The 24,505-nt window shown below is 36.0% G+C and overlaps 1 protein-coding gene across 1 annotated transcript; it reads left to right on the top strand.

Moving 5' to 3' along the window:
- The first annotated feature begins 12,945 nt into the window (after positions 1 to 12,945).
- On the top strand, positions 12,946 to 21,983 carry LOC127866233 (uncharacterized protein K02A2.6-like). The gene is made up of 3 exons (XM_052406657.1): positions 12,946 to 13,026; positions 15,468 to 15,663; positions 19,141 to 21,983. The coding sequence occupies exons 1-3, from the start codon at positions 12,946 to 12,948 to the stop codon at positions 21,981 to 21,983; spliced, it is 3,120 nt and encodes a 1,039-aa protein (XP_052262617.1).
- The last annotated feature ends 2,522 nt before the right edge of the window (positions 21,984 to 24,505 follow it).

The following is a 24,505-nucleotide window of genomic DNA, read 5'->3' as shown; positions in this document are numbered from 1 at the left end:
CCTCGGACGTATGATTTGGCACTGCTCGGTGGACGTGGATTCACACGCTTTCGGGAATTCGAAGTTGGGCTCCTCACAGAATTGCATCGCAAATGGTACTTAGCAAGCTGTTTCAACATGCGGCCCTGTTCGGAAGAAGGTTTGACGAACATGTCGAGAACTAAGTCCCCAAGCGTTGGAGCATAAACGTTTATTGTGTAGATTTTGGTAGTTTACCCATGTAGACTGTGTAATTTCCTGCTTTGGGTTTCCTTTCTATTCAGAGAGAATTGCACTCATATCTAACTTTTGACGTTTGCATTTAAACAACATCGGTAGTTTAACAATCATTTCAATAACGCTATGTTTCTGACTGAAATAATAAATGCCGATCTTAAAGGCAAATGATTTAGTTTATAACTGTTTGTTTAACTCTTTATAAGTGAATGGCGATTTCAGCAGTTCCCACTTTAGACTGGTTTTCAAGCTATCGCCGATGCTAGTAAATGACAAAAATCGTTAAATGGTCTGGTGTAGCGCCGTTAAATGTCGCATCGCCGTTATATGTCGCAGGCTACGAGATTTGTCGCAACGTTGACGATAAATGTCGCAAGGAACGATAAATGTCGCAAATCCTACTGACGATATATGTCGCAACTTTAACGATAAATGTCGCAAAAATTTCAACTGCCGATATATGTCGCAACATTAACGATAAATGTCGCACACCTTTGTTAGTCATGTTAAAATGAAAAGTTGAAGTAAAAATGACTAAAACTTTCAGGTTTGATCTAGATTAACCGACGAGGTTTATCTGGGCCGACTTCCACCAGAATGGTCAGTTTTTAGTTAGTATTGTCCGAAGTGGTCAGTATTGTCCATAATTGTCAGCTGCGGTGAGATCGCCGATTTATTCATTTTCGACCAAAAACGTTAAGCTGTAGCCAAAAATGACAAAATCCTTGTTTTAAATTGGTCGGAAATCGGAAAAGCGAGGGGCCCGTAAGTTTTTGCTTTGGGTTTAAGGCCGTTTCGACAAGTTTGGTTATATAAGGTCAGTCAGAACAACATGTGAATGCCTCGGTATTTCTGCTGGAGACTGACAGCTTTGCCATCTTTGAATCAGCGATAGAAGGCGAATATTCTTGGATAGAATCATCGATCCAGGATCACACCGGGACCTCTGGTAACTACATGTATTACATTATTTCGTGTCCATACATGCAAGCTAAGGCGTGGCGCTTACAGTAATTCCGTGAAAACAATACTTAACTTTATTAGACAGTACACAACGAACTCGACTAATACAAGTTTTTAGAATACCATGCAAGCATAATATTGTATAAGTATTTTAATGGTCAACTTGACTACTATAAAACGGTATAAACATTTAAACAAACAAATACCAAATGCAATTAAACTTTCACAATACTAATAAAGATGCGCTATAAAACAACTACTCCTTCCATATGATATTATTTCTCATGATCGTAAAACACTGCTTTGAAGTTGTTGCAACAAATAGACACGCACATACAGAATTTGTTTTGAAATTATTAGTTTAATAAATAAAGGAATATCTAACTAGCTTAATAAGATGTTCGAGGCTCGGGACGTATGGCGGGTAGCTTCAAACCATTCTCCAACGATGAGTAAAACTGATGCAAATGTTCTATTGTTCTTTGGAACACGCGTGTGATTTGAAATTTTTAAATTGTTAATATCATATTCTTGGATGTTAAAACTCCTTAAGGTACGTCGTATGCTTTACACATATTGCACTTAGTTTCATAGGCACGACCCTGCTCAAATAAATAGTTCAAATTTACAGTCCACGGACTAAAATTAAACAATACAAAGTAGTTTTTTGTATGTCACGATCATTCAGTGTACATATGTTTGTCGAATTTTATATCACGAGTGGTTATAAAAATATAAAAATATAGTTTCACGAGTGGCATGTCCAACAAAGATAGTTTCACGAGTGGCATGACCACCAAACATAGTTTCACGAGTGGCATGACCACCAAAGATAGTTTCACGAGTGGCATGACCACCAAATATAGTTTCACGAGTGGCATGACCACCAAAGATAGTTTCACGAGTGGTATGACCACCAAAGATAGTTTCACGAGTGGTATGACCACCAAAGATAGTTTCACGAGTGGCATGACCACCAAAGAAAATGATTGAGCCTTGGTCTGAGAAGACGGGCCTTAAAGCATGGCCTAAAGTGTCTTATCTCATATTAACGTATGCTGATCGGGACGACACTTTCTGGATATATATATATTGAGCAAGACGGGCCTTAAATCATGTGCCTCAAGTGTCTTATCTCATATTAACGTATGCTGATCGGGGACGACACTTTCCGGCTGGACTAGATTTACGTATTTAAACAACAAAAAAACTATAAAAGCGAAAAGTGTCGACTCCTGTGCGGATTGCCTATGCTAATTTGGGACAACACTTTACGCGAGTATGACAGTGTTAAATTAGATGATAATTCACATCGACAAAACACAGAAAATGCTATAAGATTTATAAATAATGAGGATAACACAGTGAACAGCTAATGATGAATCAATTATTGTAAAAATTAATATAGGGAAAAGAGAGACGCTCTGTTATGAAAATGAGCGACAATTTTTTTCTTTTTCATAAAATGAGCGACAATAAGTACCTTGCGTAGGGATTAGTATCATTGTATATACATTTCCAAATTTCTGATTAATTATATGGCCCCCATATATCCGAACCAATATCTCTAATATCCCTTAGATTACATACTACTGATAGCTCATTTCTTAATCTTGCAAAAGATCTATTAATATATATAAACTTAGACTAATTTGAAGCCTTCAACGTTTTATAATTACCTCCCCTGCAATAGAAAATTTATATGAAAACCCGCATCCTACGAACGATCAAAACCTCAATATATCTTTCTCCGAAACTTTTTCTGGTGGAATGCACTTTAAAATTAGTAGTTTATCCGCATTTAATCAAGGGAAAAGCGATATAAAAAGGCATTCTAAAAAAATCCCGCGTTTACTTGAATAAATTACCTCCCATAGACCCATCGGCATATCAAAAATACGTATATGGACAAAACGGGTCCCCCGCAAAGCGTGATAATTAACCGCGTGCCCGTGCCACTTGTTCTCCAATTACTTACTAAATAAAACTTAAACTATCTATACACATCTCGACTAACTTCAACCACAGTAAATAGGTAATCAGGATAAATGCACATGTAGGTAATTAGGGACAACAGTCATAGACTAATATAACCTGTATCTTGTCTACCGAACTCGGTGCTGATAGCCACGTGCAGTATAATTCTTGAAGGGGTCGCAAAAGTATTACCGGATTCGGGTTCAGGGTGACAAAATCACATAGATTAGACTATCTTATTGTTTTATTTCACTGGAATTTAAGGTATATGCTGGATTTTGAGCTTCTGTTTAAACGGTGCTGCATTTTTTATCGAATTTTACCATTTATAATCAATAATTCTTTAACGGATCAATATATCGGAAAATTAACACCGGATTCGAATTCAGCGAGAAGCGAGACGAATTCGTATAGATTTCACTATCTTATTGTTTGATTTCGATGGAGCGAACGAGCGAGCGAGCAAGCGCACATGTATTTCGTTTTTTGACGTAGTTATATGAAAAGGGTGCTTAATGCAAAATATTTATTGATTATAACTTTTGTATTTTTATTTTTGTTACATTTTTTTTTAACTTTTAAACAACACTATACACTGTTTATGTTTTATTAAAAAAAAAAAAATTGAATTTTTTTTATTATATTATACATATGTATTTTTTTTTTAAACTGATAACTTTTGAACGGCTTTAGATATCTTAAAAATTATAACGAATTCGTGATCAGCGACATGACGGCATATTGATGGAAACATCTTTTTTTAAATTTAAAAGTTAGTTTTTTTTAACAAGGTTATGTTTCAAATGTTACGGACATAACATTCCGCATCTATCGCTTCAATATCATGTTCTTAATTCTATCAAACAGTTCTGCATTATAAAAAACGTATACACTATAGTTAAGAAACTAAATCACTCTCGTTATGCCAAAAATTAGTCTGAGATTGAACCCGTTACAGTTTTATCACATCTTACAACCTTTGGCCAATCTTGATAACAGCAGTCCCTTTAGCACAGGGAAATCAACAACTGGCCACTCGAGCCAAGAATTATAAGAATTGATTGGGTCAGTATTGACCACAACTGACCATTTCGGACAAAACTGACCGCAACTGACCATTTTGGACAATACTAACTAAAAACTGACCATTCTGATGGAAGTCGGCCCAATGAACCTTGTCGGGTATAATAGATCTAACCTAAAAGTTTTAGTCATTTTACTTCGACTTTTCATTTTTTTACATGACTTACAAAGGTGTGCGACATTTATCGTTAATGTTGCGACATATATAGGCAGTTGATTTTTTTGCGACATTTATCGTTAAAGTTGCGACATATATCGTCAGTAGGATTTGCGACATTTATCGTTCCTTGCGACATTTATCGTCAACGTTGCGACAAATCTCGTCGCCTGCGACATATAGCGGCGATGCGACATTTAACGGCGCTACATCTGGCATTGTAACAACTGTAAAACGTGTACATGTACCTGCAAATTCTAGACGCTCGTATACCCTGCACCGACGATCACGCCGTTCTTCAGGATGAACGTGGCGTCAGTGGAGCGCGAGCATTACGTTATGTTATTCCTTTCTATATCGTATCTGCAATGCAGACGAATCTTTCAAGAGTAAAAATGGCCCCTTTTAAACACCTGCATTATACAGCACAACACTCAAGTTTTTTTTAAATAAATAAAGCATTCGTTTACTTAAACATATGTGGGAGTGATGGAAATTATATTCATTTGTGTAATATGTTTAATTGTTGTAATTTTTAACAATAGTTCGTATATAAAATCGTATCCATGTACTGGTATACATTAAAATGGTATGTTTTTAGTTCTTTTTAACGCAGTCTGTTGTTACAAGCCTTGTGTTAATTGAAGGCATGCACTAATTCATTAAACTTTAAATACATGTATTTATAAATGTATACGTTATTAAAAAAATGTACTACTGTCAGCTTAGTGGAATGATTACCAATTGGCTAATATTGAATGTATATATCTATTAAATCAAATATATGACTGTTTCTATATATAGTGGGCACACATTTAAAAGTTAAGATCAAATGACCCAGTAAATAGTGCATAATAACGCACGGCTGGGACTTGTTTACCAGATAACAAAAACGCTTACGTTTGCCAAAAGCAATTGATCAAATGAAAAAAACTATTTAGGTTTTGTTTGTTTTAATACTTGAGACGCTTACATGATATGTTCAGCAATCCATGTGAAAAAAGCAGGAACTAATAGATAATGGTCTAGAGAGAAAGCTTTCAAATAATCGACCTAAATTTCTTCTGGATTCCGTAGTTGTTTTTTTTTTCAGCCAGATTCACAAATACAAAACAAGAACATTTTGTCGAACATGAAATGCTAATAAAAAAATAATTCTCTTTTTGGTTCGGTCATTTGTAAAATCTTTGATCTAAATATATTTGTTCATATCAAATTTCTATCTTTAAATTGGTTAAATTGATGCCCGTAAAATTTTGCTCAAAAATAAGACCATATACTCGTTATGTTAATATATTTTACCAAATAGGATATTTTGGTTCATTTTTATTTACAAAAATGCGTTTCAATATTTTAACATCTCTGCAATTACTGTCACACATAACACGCGTCATACGAAAATGGGTCTTATGCGGCCAGCCAAACTCCAGAATGCTCTTAGCAGTCCTGAAATCTTATTAAAAAAACTACCTTGTCTGTTAATGAGAATGTTTACTAAGGTTTCAAAAATAACACATTTCAACAAAGTAAATTGGATGCAGTGTTAAAAATAGAAGCCCAAGTAGTAAGCAACAAAACCATGAATAGAACTATTCAGATATTTCGTTTGAAACTTTGGAGTTAATGAACTCAATAAATAAAAGATAAGGACTTCGCTACCTTAATACTTTTTCGTGCTCACTTGTTTAATTGTAATGCTTGTAAATACAAATCAATGAACAATAATTGGAAACATCAATGAGATCTCGTGTTATCTCGCGGCTGTATGTTATATGGTCACCTGTGATTTCTGTACAACCGCTATACTCAAATAAACATGTTATGACAGTAGTACTAGAATTGAAAACACGTGAAACATGAAAGTTTCGTTATTAATCACATGTGTTTATTAATCACAGCTTTATCAATAAACAAAGATTTATAACAGCAATTAAAGAATGCTGGAGGTCTCGTTTATTAAAAGATCTTTTATGAACTGTATTCGTGAAATAAACAGACGTATTAGGACACTCGCAAATATATCAGGAGCATCGTTCTTATCGACAAGCTTCGTGTTAGCTAAATAAACCTTCATGAATTAATTATTTCATTTCCAAAATCGTTACATGTATTTGTTAAAACAAATATATGTGTCGAAACTTTCGAAAAATAGTGCCAATAAGACAGCTAAATATCGAATATCGACATAACACTTAAGTCATTTGGGTATTCTATGTTATAAAATAAAACTAATATTAAACATACATTATGCATGTAAATGTTTTCTCATTCAAATAAAAATGAAGATATCATAAAACCTATATAAACACGAACAAACAGACACCATGTATATGAGACAATATGAAATAACGAGCAAAACGCCGCAAAAATAATTTAAATGTAATGCGGCCTCAAAATGTGTGCGGCCTATAAAACAATGTTTCAATGCCAATGTTCGACCCACCTGTAATATTGGAGAATCATTACGCGTGCTACAACTATCAATGAGTATTTCGAATATGAAAAGTCCCAAGTAGGTCTGACAAAAATCATAGAAACGGTTATAGTTAGTTCACAGCTCGCCAGTTCATAGTAATTAAGCGGAACACGAATTTGTCTGAAGTAGCTTTGAACGAAAACATACAAAAACATTGGACGGATTCGTGCAAAGTGGCGACTTTATGCTCCCCTATTTTTTTTTTCAGGGAACACAGTAATGTGTGCTATTTTTTCTCTTTAAATTTGCACACCACCTTCCTCTACAACTATTCAGTGTATTTTAAGTCAAACAAGTGATGTCACAGTAAATGTCCAGAAGCATCATTTTGACTCAATAGTGTGATTATAACTCAACGTTGTTAAAAAACAAAACACTTTTACAGAAAAAAATCTTAATGTACTCTTGTAAATGAAAATGTTTAATCACAATCAATTGAATACCAGTCGTGATTCTTCGCACACAAACAAATACAACACATATCAAAGAGATCATAAATACATGTATACTCTGGACCTCTTTTCTAAGAGTTCTATGATTATATGTCGTTTATTTGAATCCTTTCAAATACGTTTAAGTTATGATACGAAAAATAATATAACACTTTGTAATTGGGCTCATCAATAGAAATAGAGTAAAGAAAATAACTTCTAAAACACTGAAGAGAGAGATAATACTAACTGGACTCTGAACTTACCGACAATGTTCGCTTTAGATTTACAAAGATTTGCCTTGATGTCTTTCATCGCAATGGAAAAATAGTGCTTAGGAAAATTAACAAAGGGTGATAACTTTGTTATTTTGAAGAAAGAGTTATGATACATTTACTTCGTCTAAAGGTCCTTAATAAAATTTAGTTTGATTTGAAGTCATTTAAGCCTTCAAAAATTATGTTTTACACACAATAGTTAGTGTGTAATAATAATAAATTATATTTTTTTTTTATATTCTCATAATCATAAAAACAAAGGGCAATAACTCCAATTCCGTGTATCAAGTGCACGTTCCCTCAAGGCACTTTCCCAATATACATGGGAGGGGACATACGTATACGAGAGCTTACCGGATGTAAGTGAGCTTAGTTGGAACTTACTTTCAAGATGGCGTCGTTTTCGTGTTTTTCGTGAAGTAGTAGCGGGTATTTTCACACGGTAAGCCACTTAATATTAATATTTCTTTTAAATGAATACGCCTTTTCCAATGGAGCATGCGTATGCGGGAGCTTACCAGTTTTAGGTGAGGTAAGTTGGAACTTACTTCCAAGATGGCGTCTTTTTGGTGTTTTTCGTGAAGGAGTAGCGGATATTTTCACCCGGTAAGCCACTTTGTATTTATATTTCTGTTTAATGAATACGCCCTTTCGGCTTTACGGCGTTTGTGCTCCTCTCGGTTTTTGTTTCAATACCGTTGAAAGTTATTGAAGCAAAACCGTCCACAAATTTGTCATTTAATTTCTTGACCTTCGATATTTTGGATGTTCGAATATTAAGTTTATCTCATAATAAACAGTATTTGTGCATGTTTACGTAAAATATAACATAAATCACGATTATGTTATTATCTCGACGCGTTTTCATGCCATTAATTCATTTAATTCCGAATTATAACGGTTTACCCCCCCCCCCCCTCCTCTTTTTGGAACTGACTTCCTTTTTTTGACTTTACTTCCAAATGACAAACAGTTCTTTCCTATGTTAGAAGGTTTTAAACGTTATTACTGTCTCTTTAGAGATCAAGAGTTATCTATTTTTTAATATTTGTATTACTTTCTATATATTATTATTTATTATTATTATATGTTTTCTCGCATACTAAACGCTAACATTTGGTGTGCGTAATATAAGGCATTTGGCGGTATTGTTTACACAGTGTAATGTTTGCCTGTTTATTTTAACACATATGAACATGCTTATGTTTGAATGTGCCTCAAACGATATATACTATGCTTACTATACGGAATACTATGCTTACTATTTCCAGGTATCAAGACGTCAGTTAAAGACGTTGAAGATTCCAAGATTTAAAAAAAAAGAAGGCGTTACGAAGTGTGTACCGATCTAGAAAGCGAAAGGAATATGAATACCCACCAATCAAACAAAAAAGATTACGTCGAAGTACCACGCCAGTTAAACAAACAAAACAATCATATATACATGCAATATTAGTGTAATGCCGGTTCGATACTATTATAAGGTTGGTGTAACCAAATATTACCATTAATGCGTTTCAGAATGCCTGAAGCAATTTGGAATACCGGACGCTTGCTTAGAAAATGCATATAAATGGATGTTTTTTTTAAATTTTATATTTTAAATATTAACTGTTCGTTTAATACAAAGATATTTGACGCGTTTTCCATAACGTTACTGATACGTGTAGGTGACTTTGATGTGACACATTTAACGACCTTCTTTTAAACAAGTTGGTGAATATATTATAATCACAAATAGTGAACTTGTAGTGGATATAAAAATGTGTGCAAATACCATACACGATATGATTTCAATAGAAGTGATCAATATATACATATATATTTTTCTCTATTTTTACTTATGTGAATACATTTTATTTGAGACTGTTGTATTGAGGAAATAAAGTATTGGTTCACTTAGATACGTTATTTCGTTTGTTCATAACATTGCCTTCTAATCTAAAGTCATGTTAATATGTCAAATGCATAACGAATTCATTCCGACCCAAATGTTTTTTATCATGTATGTAAGTGCTGGATACACTTTAAAATGTATGCAGAGACATCGTGGGAAGAAATGACGTAACACAGATAATGGTTTACCATTATTTTAATTTAAAAAAAAACGCGAGAAACTAGCATCATTGCATATACGGAACAAAACGTGTAATTAAGTAGCACTCATAGCAATTAAATGTCAGACATGTCTTTGCATACTTTATAAAAAAAACACTACAAACATCGGCTGTACATGTTTTTGTTTGTTTCGTGTTTTTTTTTAATTGCTGTTTTAGTCCGGCTCTGTTGAAGGATTCTTTCTTGTATATTCTACATTTAAACTCGTGTGGTCCATGAATGGGGCATGGTATCTCAATCATCCCCTAATGTAAAATTCCTCATAACATATACTGTGTAGTGTTGTGTGTAAATGAATAGTTGAATGTAACCTGTGGTGTTTTGTACGACTAAGAGTTTTGGGTAATGAACGCTTTCTGAGTAGCATGTTCTTGTTGTCTTTAAACCGGTTAGTGTTATATGCAGACGCGCATAACTGTTTGAATTCAGTAAACAGATTTTTTGTGAAGATTGTGTATCACGTGATGAACAGTGGGAGGTGTATATTTTGCGGCACTATTAGAATATGTAATGCAGATTTTTAGTGCAGATTATGATGAAACCCTATTCGTCTGCGTCAATAATTTGTCGTAGAATTGTGGTTTATAATAGCGTTAGAAAAAAAGATTGAGTTCTGAATACAGATTTATAATGCAGATTGTGTAACTTCTATTTGCATGTAAGCGTTAGATGTAGACGTGCACAACAGATTGAGTTCTGAATACAGATTAATAGTGCATTGTGTAACTTCTATTTACATGCTTCTATGCGATCTTCGCAAGTTTTATACGCGTGGTATAGCGTTGGGGAACAAATGAGCACCTATAAATCTGTATCCAGATAACTTTCACATCGTGCTTATACGATTTAATTCTGGATTATACGAGATTGTTGCCTATTGATCTGTGTACATTGAAATGCGCGTATATACGGTCTTAAGGCCCACTCTCACTATGATGCCGGTGGAGCCCCGATGCGTGATCCGGGATCTACCGGGATGAACCGGGGCTCTACCGGGATGAACCGGGGACGACAGGGATGAACCGGGGACAACTGGGGCTCCACGCTCCACCGGGTAAGTATTAAAATGTTTTAATACCTGCGGGATGAACCGGTTGTTACCGTGAAGGACAGGCATCGACCGGCGCGGCACCGGGAACAACCGGGACGGCACCGGGAACAACCCGGACGGCACCGTTGCTTCATCGGGGCCCATACAGACCCCGGCAGAGCTACAGCAAGGCCCCGGTTGTCGCCGGTGGTGCCCAGGTGGAGCCCTGGTGAATGCCGGCAGAGTCCCGGTATAGCCAGGTTCATTGGTAAACCGGCGCTCTGCCGGGACGCCACCGGCATTCACCAGGGCTCCACCTGGCCGTTACCGGCGACGACCGCGATTAAACCGGGGCGTTGCCGTACCTCTGCCGGGGTCTGTTGCCAGAATAGCCCCGGTGATTCTCGGCGGAGTTACGGTAGACCGGGGCTTCGCCGGAACGCTGCCGGCTTTTACCGGGTCTCCACCTGGGCATTACCGGCGACAACCTGGGCTCTGCCGGGGCTTCACCGGGATAAACCATAGCTTGTTCGGGGTTGACCGGGACTCTGCCACATTCAGGTTTAATAATAATGAGTATCTGTTGATCTGCACCCAGTTAACATTCACATGCGCATATATACGGTCTTACTTGCATTACAGAGCTAAAGGAACCCTATCAATGTGCATCGAGTCGATATATGAAGGTGGCTTATTCGCTAGTACTTGTATTAAATAACTAATGACATTATATTTATCTGCGTCCATACACTTTTCGCATGGCTTGAGACGTATTAAAAAGCGTTGTGGAACTTATGAACGTCTATTAATCTGCGTATAGACAACTATTACATCGTGCGTATACCATCAAACTAAGGTTGTTCACGGACCGTTTTACGTCACAACTGAATACATTTTACACTTGCTCTTGCATGTTTAATTTCCATTACATGGATCGCGATTTTAATTAAAATAAAAATTCTTTAGTCGCAATTAAAGCAGTATAAGAACGCACATGGATAAGGATTGCATTACTTATTAAATGCCATAAATTAAGATGTTCGTGTCGACTGAGCGCAAATGTATATGGAAAAATCCCATACAATCCCCGATTGTAACCGTATACGCGCCCTGTGAGTGCTGTCGTAACGCATGCAGATTAATAGGACTTATTAGTTTTCCGTCGAATTTAAAATCCAAATAAAAACCTGTGAAATACACTGTGAAGGTTGTTGGCATGCATAAGGATTAATAGGTTATCACAAATTCCCCGTTGAAATTAGATCCATATAAGAATCTGATAGGATGCGTTGAAACGAATGCAGATTTATAGGGTTGTCCGTCGCAAGTAAACTTTATAAGATTCTTAGAAATGCCATGTTAATGTTGTCGAAACGCCAGTAGATTTATAGGGCTTTATTATTTTTCTTTCGCAAATCAATCACATATAAAAACCTGAGATATGCCTTGTAAAGTTTATCGGACGCATGCAGATTGTTCGGGCTTCAGTAGTCATCCGTCGCATGAAACCAAATTCGGAACCTGCTCAGACTTTGGACCTGGACGCAGATGATTAGGGACTCACTACGTTTTAAATGCAATTAAAAGATTATAGCACACGGGATAAAACACTTATAAATCTTCAATGCTGTCGGAACACATGCAGATTGATAGGGCTGCAATAGTTTTCCGTCGAAATCAACCACATATATTTCAAAGAATCTTCTTAGATTGTTTAGACGTAAATAATGTGTTCATATCGCATTAAATGGAATAAAGCCCGTATAAGCATTAGTTTTATAATATCTTTTAATACAGCATAGAGACCGTATAAGAATACGGGAATGTCAACTGGGTGCAGATTATAGGGCTTCATTTGTTATCAATTGCAATTTAAAAACATATTGAAACATCTGAAGATTGAACGGATGTATATAAATGTAGTTTATTAAATAAACATCATACCATAAGCAGACAAATAATGTTTATTAAATGTTAATAAAATAAAATTCATACAATTAATAGTTGTAGTCGGGATCTGTTCCGGAGAATACACTTGCATAAAAACTGACAATACTCAATTTCTATTGACGCATACACACTGGGATATACACTCAATGACAGTCTGCTCTATACGATCTGTTATGCACGTCTGCACATAACATCAACCTTTTCAACCCGTAATTGGCCATTTATAACGTGCTTGTACGAGCTACAACACTAAACTGGCGACGAGGATGGCCAACCTTCCTCCATTTCCTTCGTTCAACATCCATGACAGCGGCGACACGTCAAATTCTTCGTCAAATTCAGCCGGCGTACGGTGGCGCAGGGACCTATACAAACAAAGGGATGAGACACTCACTGAACCGAAGAACAAGCTATCGCGTTGTTACGCAAAAGGGAACGAGACTTGCGACCCAACGAGACTTCGCGCTTCGAGGCAAATTTTAAGAGCCGCCATTTTGACAAAGCGAGACCGTGACAAAGCAATCGAGAAATAATAAGAGTACAAATTAACCAAGTGTTGCCAACACAGAAGTATTCATTGCAAAGGTTTGTTGAGTTTGATACATCTTATTGTTTCATTTGTTTTCGACTATGCTTTGTATTTACTTATAAAACAACGGTGGGTATTTTCACCAAATCATGCGTATCATTGTTTACACTTCCATAATCCGAGAAACGTGTGTCGTGGCTTTTTTCAAAAGGCTTGGTCAAATAAAGCTCTATACTATTGTTTTTTTGTATTCTTACAAACGTTACATTTCAACGCATTGTGTGATGCTAATTTTATTTGTATTGTTAGCAAATTCATGATTTTAAATGAGCACAAAGGCAATACAATTTAAGTCATTTTTTAATTTTTACCACTATCAGTTTCATCAACATATGTCGTGGCTCTTTTTGAAAGGCTCAGTCAATACTAGCCCTATATTAATCTTATGGGTATCTTTACAAACATTACATTTTAACGCATTGAGTGATGCTAATTTTATTTGTATTATTTACAAATTCATGATTTTGAATGAGCACAAAGGCAATACAATTTTAGTCATTTTTTTATAGGTTACCAATTTCAGTTTCATCAACATATGCCGTGGCTATTTTTGAAAGGCTCAGTCAATACTAGCCCTATATTAATCTTATGGGTATCTTTACAAACATTACATTTCAACGCATTGAGTGATGCTAATTTTATTTGTATTATTTGCAGAGGCATAATTTTGTATTAAATCAAAGATTATACAACTTTAGTCATTTTTTATTTTGTAATCACTATCAGTTTGATCAACATATGTCGTGGCTCTTTTCGAAAGGCTCAGTCAATACTAGCCCTATATTAATCTTATTGGTATCTTTACAAACATTACATTTCAACGTATTGAGTGATGCTAATTTTATTTGTATTATTTGCAAATTCATGATTTTGAATTAGCACAAAAGCAATACAATTTTAGTCATTTTTTTATTTTTTTACCACTATCAGTTTCATCAACATATGTCGTGGCTCTTTTTTGAAAGGCTCAGTCAATACTAGCCCTATATATATCATGTTGGTGTCTTTACAAACGTTGCATTTCAATGCATTGTGTGGTGCAAATTTAATTTGCATTATTTGCAAAGGCATAATTTTGTGTTAGCTCAAAGATAATACCATTTTAGTCATTTTTTTTATTTTGTAATCACTATCAGTTTGATCAACATATGTCGTGGCTCTTTTCGAAAGGCTCAGTCAATACTAGCCCTATATTAATCTTATGGGTATCTTTACAAACATTACATTTCAACGCATTGTGTGATGCTAATTTTATTTGTATTATTTGCAAAGGCATAATTTTGTATTAGCTCCAAGATGATATATTTCAGTTATTTTTCAATTTTTTTAGTTAAACGTGTTATCAACATATGTTGAGGCTTTTTTCAATAGACTCCATCAATAGTAGCACTATTTTGATCATGTTGGTATTTTTGCAAATGTTACACTTCAATAAACTGTGTGGTGCACATTTTATTTACATGAATTGCAAAGGCATAATTTTGTATTAGCTCAGAGATTATACAATTTTAGTCATTTTTTTTTTAACCAGTCTCGGTTTTGAATGTGTATGTCAATGCTCTTTTCAAAAGGCTCGGTCAATAATTGACCTATGATAATCATGTTGGTATCTTTAGATATGTGACACTTCAATGCATTGTGTGTTTCACATTTAATTTGCATTATTTACTAACTCATAACTTTGTATAAGCTAAAGGACAATACACATGTATAACTTTAGTCATTTTTTAATTGTTAGACCGCTTTCAGTTTTGTATACATATGTCATTGCTTTTTGCGTAAGGGCCAAGGCTCTGTAAATACTAGCCCTATATTATTCATGTTGGTATCGTAACCCTTTCAGCGCTGGAATCAAACTTTAAAGGCCTTTGCAAACTGTTTGGACCCAGATGAGACGCCACAGAACGTGGCGTCTCATCAGGATTCAAACTGTTTGCTATTCTGAAAGTATTCTGTGAAAAAAATCTAAGAAAATTCTAATTTTAGAAATTCAGCAGACAACACTTTAGCAGACGACAAATTTCCCAGCATGCTAAGGATTAGCAAATTGTACACTTCAGTGCATTGTGTGGTGTACATTTAATTTGCATTATTTGCAAAGTTCTTGATTTGTATAATCTCAATGATGATACAATATTAGTCCTTAATCAATTATTTAAAAAAAACAATTGAGATAAACACTACATAACATCTGAACAGCCAAAGGAAGAAAACCATGTTGCCAGTGAACCCCTGGTGAACATTAAAGCTACAACAGATTCTTCTACCCAGTCAGATAGTGAAAATGTGCAGTTCACAAGTGATCATAGTTATGCTATTGATGAAGACTCCACATATGAGCTTGACTCCTTCCAGGAGACAAACAATGATAAGCCTGAAGCTGATGTGATGGAATGTAGTTCAGGGCTTCTAGAAATGGAGGTGGAGACGACAACCTTCTCAGACTTTGCTGTGGAACTTAAACTGCAAAATTTTTCATCTCAGTTCGTTGTAAAGGAATTAGAGCAATCATTTCAAATGTTACAGTTGTACGCAAATGACAGTCTGACAGCAATCAAGTTATCGGTTGAAATTAAGAGTAATTTTACGTGCTCTGTCTATGTGCATCGGAAATGCATTCCGAGATCTCACCAAATATGGACTGGACTGCCACAACATATCAATCGCGTTGCTTATGTTCTGGTGTTATAGGAAAGACTGTTAAAATTTGATGTCTGCATAGGAAATCCTGAGGTGGAATTTTCAATTATTTTTTTTTCGCATAGATAGTCGATGTAGGGATATAGATAAATGAAATTAACTAGTTTATATAGATGGAGTTATTAATTTTACTTATAGATTTCTCTCTAAATAAAATGATTGTACTTTATATACTCTAAGGAACCATATCGCTATACATACACTATAGTTTTGCTTTAGTATAGGTTGTCAACACAGGGATTTTACTTATACTTAACTACAATTAAGTGTAGCATAGGTAGAGGTATATCATACAGCTTTTACATTGTCAGTATTACTTAATTCTACATTTCTAAAAAAAAATTACGAATGAAAAAACAATGCAAGTATATACTTTATGCAGTTATATGCAGGGATCATATTTTTTTCTTATATGTGTCCTAATTTTATATTAATGTATGTAATTCTTGTTTAAAAAAAGTCATGTAATAATTATATTTTTCACTTATGAACTTTGGTACAGACAGGTCACTATGTATTAACAATATTAACATTCTCACGAAAACATGTTTATTCCTTATATTGTAAAAGGAACTTTTTCGAAGTGATGCATGATTTGTATTTACTTCAAAAGCATGCTGTTATTGTAAATGTAATGTAAATGACGATTAGCTTAACATGCTTAAGTCAGAATAAACTTTTATGTTCTATTAACTGCATTTAAATCTTTGTCCATAATTTTGTTAAAACCATTCTACAACACGTTCTATATTCATTTCTTTGAAAATAATTAAAGGAATAAAACACTAAACTCCTTTGTACACACTATTTACTTAACTAGTAACTGTAAATGCCTGATTCAATTGTCTCATCATTATTACACCGTATCATGTGTCCACTGTTTTGGATATCTTACTTGCATGTGCGAGGATTTGATTTATTAATGTTGTTTTATATATTGATTGTTCGAGATATATATGATAATAAAACGAATAAAACATGAGTATATATATATATATATATATATATATATATATATATATATATATATATATATATATATATATATATATATATATATATATATATATATATATAGAACTACTTAAACACGAAAACCTTTCTTGTTTTTTGTTTGGTTTGTACGCAAAATGCAGAACTAAAAAAATGCATCCAATATTTATTACCTCGTAAATTCTGTTAATGTTTTTTTATGACATGACCTCGAAATCCTGATACACTTTTATACTCCGCACCACAAACAGGACAAATATAGCACAGCTCTTTCGTGCTTGCTTGCGATTTATTGTTTGCCTCATCATCAGTATAATAACCTTATACCAAATCTAAATCTATGTCGTCATCCCATGAAAGGAAATTTTTATGTTTAGAAGACATTTTCAGTAAATTCCATGAATTCCAACGTTCACTATGACTTAAGGGAGTCCAAATAAATATTAAAATGACATTCGAAAATTTGCTGCGTCGGAGGTTAAAAGAACAATTATACATTTTGAGTTGTTTGCACTTAACATGTCTTGATAATGTTGCTATTTTAAACAAAACATGGTAACATTTTAATTCTATTAAAAGACCGGTCTTTTTTACATGCACATACGTGCGATAAACAACGGCAATTTAACCCTGGCGAAACAACCGGCAATTAATATTCATCAAAGAGTCCGATAATTGGGTGCCCATTTGACATACTGCGTAATAATAAGACTAATTAATGATTGATTTTGAGATCAACAACGCAACAATTAAACGAATAGGTACTTGTTTATTTAACATAATATAATTTGAATCCGAAAAAACGTAACGCGTTAAATAAGCGAAATCCCTCGCAATCGATATCGTGTAGCCGCATTATCCAATCGATCGAGATTATCAAATCTCGCGCACCGGTTTATTATCGCTACACCGGGACCAATCGATCGAGATTAAAGTATAGGTCCCTGATCTCGCGCACCGGTTTATTTTGCGTGCTGTAACGGGATATCGCGAGGTTGCTAATCCCTTTGTTTGTATAGGTCCCTGGGTGGCGTAAGTGGACGGAAAAATTAGACAATTTAATCTGTGCACTGGACATTGATATTGACAAGCGCAAAAAGGCTCTCCTTCTGCATTACTGTGGCGAAGAGTGTTTCGACATATATGACTCGTTCACTGATGAACAAAAAGGGGTAGGTTCTACTAAAACTGTACAGAATGAAAACGGTGATAACATAGAAACCCCTGACGAATATGGAAAATTGTGTTCCTCATTCAAAAACTATTTCACTCCGAAACAGAATCTTACCTACGAAATCTATAAGTTTAGGCAGTCGAAACAAGAATCTGGTGAGTCGATCGACACCTTTTACACAAGGCTAAGAACCCTTGCAGCGACATGTGAATTTCACAACAAGGACACTGAGATCCTTAACCAAGTTATACAAGGATGCACGTCTACACGCATCAGACGTCGAGCTCTGCGAGATAACTTTACTCTTGACAGACTTATTGAAGAGGCTCGCGCATTGGAGGTTTCCGAGGTTAGAGCGTCTGACATGGAGGGACGGCAAGCAGCTTACGCTAACGCTATCCACACTTTCCCGGGTGGTTCGCGTGGTCGTGGTGTATCTTCGCGTGGTCGTGGTGTGTCTTCGCGTGGTCGTGGTGTCTTCGAGTGGTCGTAGTGTATCTTCACGAGGTCGTGGTTCCTACAACAACCCATCCCAGGCATCAAGAACTGGCACTGACTGTCGTAACTGTGGTGGCAAACATGTAGACCGGAAGTGTCCGGCATTTGGGAAGAAGTGTCATCATTGTGGCAAATTAAATCATTTTCAAACAGTTTGCAGATCAAGATTACAACATGTGAACTATACAGAAGCCAGTACTTCAGAAGCTACACAAAATAGTTCTAGTGATGAATCTGTATTTAACCTTTGTTGTACAAATTCTAGCATACCCTCTGTTTGTGTTAATATTTTTAACAGTGATGTTAAATTTTTGATTGATACTGGTTCTAGTGTAAATATAATGAATGAAAATATTTACAATAACATGAGCAGCAAACCTTCTCTTCAACAGCCTGTACCATTGATTTTTGCATACGGTGCATCTCAACCTTTAGATGTTAAGGGTTATTTTAGAACAACCATCAATTATAAGGGTAAAACAGTTACTGCTGACATGTATGTTGTAGGTAACACTGACTCTAGGCAGTCCAGCTGTCTCCTTGGGGCCAAAACTGCTCAAGCTCTGGATATTGTTCAGTTTGCATTTTCTTCGTTTGCAGCTTCAAGTTCTATTCCAGATCAGTACCCTTCTCTGTTTGATGGCAAGATGGGCAAGATAGAGGGCATCTCTGTGAAACTGCACATTGATCATGATGTTCCCCCAGTGACACAGCGTCATAGGCGAATTCCATTCCATGTACGCAAAGATGTTGAGGCTGAACTCAAGCGTCTTGAAGACCTTGATGTTATTGAGCCTATTTCAGGTCCCACACCCTGGGTAAGCCCCGTTGTAGTTGTCCCCAAAAAGTCAAAAGGTGTTCGTGTTTGCATTGACATGCGTGAGGCTAACAAGGCTATCTCTAGGGAGAAACACCCTATGCCAACTGTGGAAGAACTTATGTCAGATTTGAATAGTTCTACAGTATTCAGCAAACTTGATCTGTCCAACGCATATCACCAACTTGAACTTGATGAGTCCAGCAGGTACATCACTACTTTTGTCACTCATGTTGGTTTACGGCGCTACAAACGTCTATTGTTTGGTGTGAATGCTGCATCTGAAATTTTCCAGAAGACGGTTGCAGACCTCCTTGCTGACATCCCTGGTGCAAAGAACTTGGCAGACGACATCATTATTCATGGTAAATCTCAGTCAGATCATGATCGAGCACTTAGCCTTACATTGGAGCGACTGAACAGATGTGGTGCCAAACTCAACAGAGATAAATGTGTCTTTTCTGTAAACAAAATCTCTTTCTTTGGCCATGTTTTCAGCGATACAGGTGTTTCGGCTGATCCAGAAAAAATTAAGGCTATTGTAGGTCACTCAGCTCCTCAAAACCCAGCTGAAGTAAGATCTTTCCTTGGCATGACGCAGTATGTTTCTCGATACATACCTCACTATGCAACCATGACTGAGCCACTCAGACGTCTCACTAGGCAAGATGTTCCTTGGGATTGGTCAAGTGATGCCCAAAATGCTTTTGATAGTTTGCGATCTGCTCTGTCTAGTACTAAGGTGATGGCTTACTTTGACCAGAACAAGTCAACTGAGGTTCTTGTTGATGCATCCCCTGTTGGAGTCGGAGCGATTCTCACTCAGGAAGGTAGAGTTATATGTTACGGAAGCCGTGCACTCACAGACGTGGAACAGCGATATTCACAAACAGATCGTGAGATGTTAGCTGTTGTTTATGGTGTTGAGCACTTCCATCTGTATCTCTTTGCTTCTGAATTCAAGGTGATCACAGATCACAAACCCCTTCTAGGTCTTGTGAACAGTCGTAAACCTGCTTCTGCGCGCATTGAGAGATGGCGTCTTCGGTTGATGCCGTATCAGTTCACACTCGAGTATCGTCCAGGTAAAGATGACCTGAATCCTGCTGACTATATGAGCAGGCACCCATTCACGAAGCCAAAACGTGATAATGCAGCTGAGGCTCATGTTGCTTTCATTGTCCAGAAGGCAGTACCGAAAGCTATGTCCTTACAGGAGATTCAAACCGCAACCAGAGAGGATGCTACACTGCAGAAAGTTATGACAGCCATTCAGTCCGGCAACTGGTCTCACTCCGATTGTACGTCCTTTGTCAGGTTTCGAGATGAGTTTTCGATAGTAGATGGTGTTATTTTGCGTGACCACCGCATTGTTGTTCCCACTTCCTTGCAGCAGCATGTTGTCGAAATTGCTCACCATACCCACCAAGGCATGGTTAAGACAAAGCAACTAGTTAGGGAGAAGGTGTGGTTCCCCGGCATTGATAAGATGGTTGAGGATGCGGTTAGATCTTGTATCCCATGTCAGGCTTCATATCCCGGTCCAAACAAACGAGAACCTATCTGTCCTACAAAGCTTCCTTCTAAGCCATGGGAAGAAGTTGCTGTTGACTTTGCAGGTCCTTTCCCATCTGGCCAATACTTGCTTGTTGTAATGGATGAACACAGCCGGTTCCCAGAAGTGGAGATTGTTTATTCGACAGCTGCCAGAGTTGTTGTACCTAGATTGAAGTCTATCTTTGCTCGACAAGGATTTCCCTCTGTCCTGAAGTCAGACAATGGTCCTCCATTTCAGGGACAGGAATTTGCAGAGTTTGCTTCTACCTGTGGGTTCAAACACCGAAGAATTACTCCTCTTTGGCCTGAGGCCAACGGAACTGTAGAAAGGTTTATGGCCACACTTAACAAGTTTGTTAGGGCTGCAGTTGCTGCGAACCGTGATTGGAGAGATGAACTTCATGATTTTCTCATGCACTATAGAGCAACTCCCCATGCATCCACTCAGATATCCCCATTTGAAGCCCTTGTTGGGAGAAAGATGAGTATGGGATTACCTGAAATCTCAAAGCCTGTCTATCCTGTTTCTGTCTCTACTCGTTTGGCGATAAATGATGCAAACAGTAAGCAAAAGATGAAACAGTATGCAGACAGCAGACGTCACACAAGTCCGTGTACATTGATAGCAGGTGACCAGGTGCTGGTCAAACAGCGTAAGGTTGACAAACTTACACCTCCATATAACCCTGACCCTTACACAGTCAAAGAGAGACGTGGAAGCATGGTTATCGCTGATAGGAATGGTCATACCATTACTCGCAATTCCTCACATTTCAGACCTGTTAATGCTAGTATTCCTGATCCTGATCCTGAGGGTGAACCTGAAAGCATTGTTGAATGTCCAGTCCCTCAGTTACCTGACCTTGGTTCGAGTCAATCTGATTTGTCTCCTACAATGACTCCTGTTCCCTTGCGCAGAAATCCACCTAGAGCAGCGGGAATGCCTAAGAGACTCTGTGATTTTGAACTGACATAGGTTAGCAGTGTCTGTTCTATTCAAGATCATGGTATTTGAAAAATCATTGGAAGTTTTGATATAAGTTTAATTTTTGTTTAAATTGTTAACATTGTTAAATGATTGTTTTATCAATGTAAAATAATAATCATTTTACGCCATGATCATTTATAGGCAATGACAAGCTATTAAACTTAAGACATTAGGATTAAGTTAATAACATTATATTGTTGTATAATAATTAAACAAAGTATCAAAAGGATTTCCCATTAAGCATGGCTGCTAATGTTTATTGTCTAGTCAAGTAATCTTTGATTATATGCCTGAACCATGAGTGTATGTTGAATGTGAGTTGTTTATTATTACCATTATGACTTACCTCCCACATAAATACTTATGCTTTGAACAATTGTGTGAAACTTTAGATTTCCTTGATATGTTTAAGTAAAGAAACTTTTATCAGAGTTATTATGAGAGTGGAGATTTGATTAATCTATAAGGACTGTGAAGTTTTGTGTTTTATTTACATGGACATTGAAACAAATTACTTTGATTACTTATTCTTTTAAAATGTTGCTCAGTAATTTGTTTAATTTAACTTTATGCAGTTTTTCTTTAAAGGTGGGGAGGAATGTAGTGTTGTGTGTAAATGAATAGTTGAATGTAACCTGTGGTGTTTTGTACGACTAAGAGTTTTTGGCAATGAACGCTTTCTGAGTAGCATGGTCTTGTTGTCTTTGAACCCGTAATTGGCCATTTATAACGTGCTTGTACGAGCTACAACACTAAATACTGCAACGAAAGATGCACTTATTTTCGCTCTTAACCTGCATCATCTGAAAAGACAGTAAAAGAATGGATAAACAAAAGTTCATATCAGAATAAGGTCGACACATCATAAAATACATTAAATTAATTATAATATTACTTAAAGGGCTGATAAACGTTCTATTATCTCGTACATTAGCCACCCCACAACCAATCTTCTTGAAAATAGGTGAAATGATTCAATTGGTCGGGAGGTTTTTCGTACAGCATTATTATTATTCTACAGTAATACTCTACTTATAATACACAGTAGTGACAAACGTGTACAGTAAAATATAACTGAAATCATTATTATTTCAGTCTCCCAACGCCGTTTTATCTCTGCTAATTAATTTATTGGAAAAAATTATTGGTTTAACCCCTCTTTTTGGAACTGACTTCCTTTTAAGCACATTTTAGGACCTGACTTCCAAATGACAAACAGCTCTTTCCGATGTTAAAGAGCTTAACATGAAATACTTGCCTATCTTTAATAAAGTTTGTATATGTACTTCAATATTATAGTTTTATAGCATATAATGTGATGTAATATAGGTGTTTTCTTGATCACGTTACTTACCTTAGAATTATAATAATTCTACGAAAACCCTTCCGAGCAACTGCATCAATTCACCTATTATCAAGAGGATGGGTTGTTGGGTGGCTGATATACGAGATAGTAGAACCAAACAAAAACATGTTCAGCTGATGTGTGTAGTGACAAGTCTGACGTTTCGTTCCGTATATGTCATGATATTAAATTTTCACGTTTTGTTTTATTTTTTAAATAAACCATTATTTGTGTTGCGCCATTCCTTCCCACAATGTATCTTCATACATGTAAGTGCATTCAGGATTTTTTACATCCATGATACAAAATTCATTTTGGTCGGAATGAATTCGTTATGTATTTTATGTATTTTACACGTTTATGTTATGATGCTTCAAACGATGTCCCTGCATATATTTTCAAGTTTATTCAGCATTACAAATATAATAAAAAATAATTTGGGTCGGAATGAATTCGTCATGCATTTTACATATTAACATTACTTTAGGTTAAAAGGCAATGTAAGAAACAAACGAAATAGCCTGTTCGAGTGAGCCAATATTATTTCTGCAATTCAACAGTCTTAAATAATATGTATTGACATCAGTATAAATGAAATTTCATATATATATACATGTATATATATATTGAACACTTTTCTACTGAAATCATATATAGTGTATTGAATTTGCTAAAATCTTACTATCCTCTACAAGTTAACTTTTTGCGATTATAACAATTTTCTCCAACTGCCCAAGAAGGTCGTCGAAACTGTGTTAAATCAAAGTTACATACAAGTATCAGTAATGTTTTGGTAAAACGCGCCAAACGTCATTGAATTAAATAACCAATTAATATCTAAGTTTGCAATTTAAAAATCCACTGATATGCATCTTCTACGTGAGCATCAGGTATTTCAAATTGTTCCAGGCATTCCGAATCACAATAATGGTAGCATTTGGTAACCTTATAATAATATCGAATCGACTTTTCCCTTTTCTGTTCTTCATTACACTTATACTGCACGTATATATCATTGGTTTGTGTCTTTAACTGGCGTAATACTTCGACGGAATATTTCTTGTTTGATTGCTAGGATTTCATGTACGTTCAGCTTTATAGAGCGTTACACACTTTGTAACGCCTTCTTTTTTAATCTTGGCATCCTTGACATCTGAAACTGGCA

This window comes from Dreissena polymorpha, chromosome 2, assembly GCF_020536995.1.
Source record: "Dreissena polymorpha isolate Duluth1 chromosome 2, UMN_Dpol_1.0, whole genome shotgun sequence".
NCBI lineage: Eukaryota > Metazoa > Mollusca > Bivalvia > Myida > Dreissenidae > Dreissena > Dreissena polymorpha.
The sequence above is the reverse complement of the archived record's forward strand: the minus strand, read 5'-3'. Positions and strand labels throughout refer to the sequence as shown.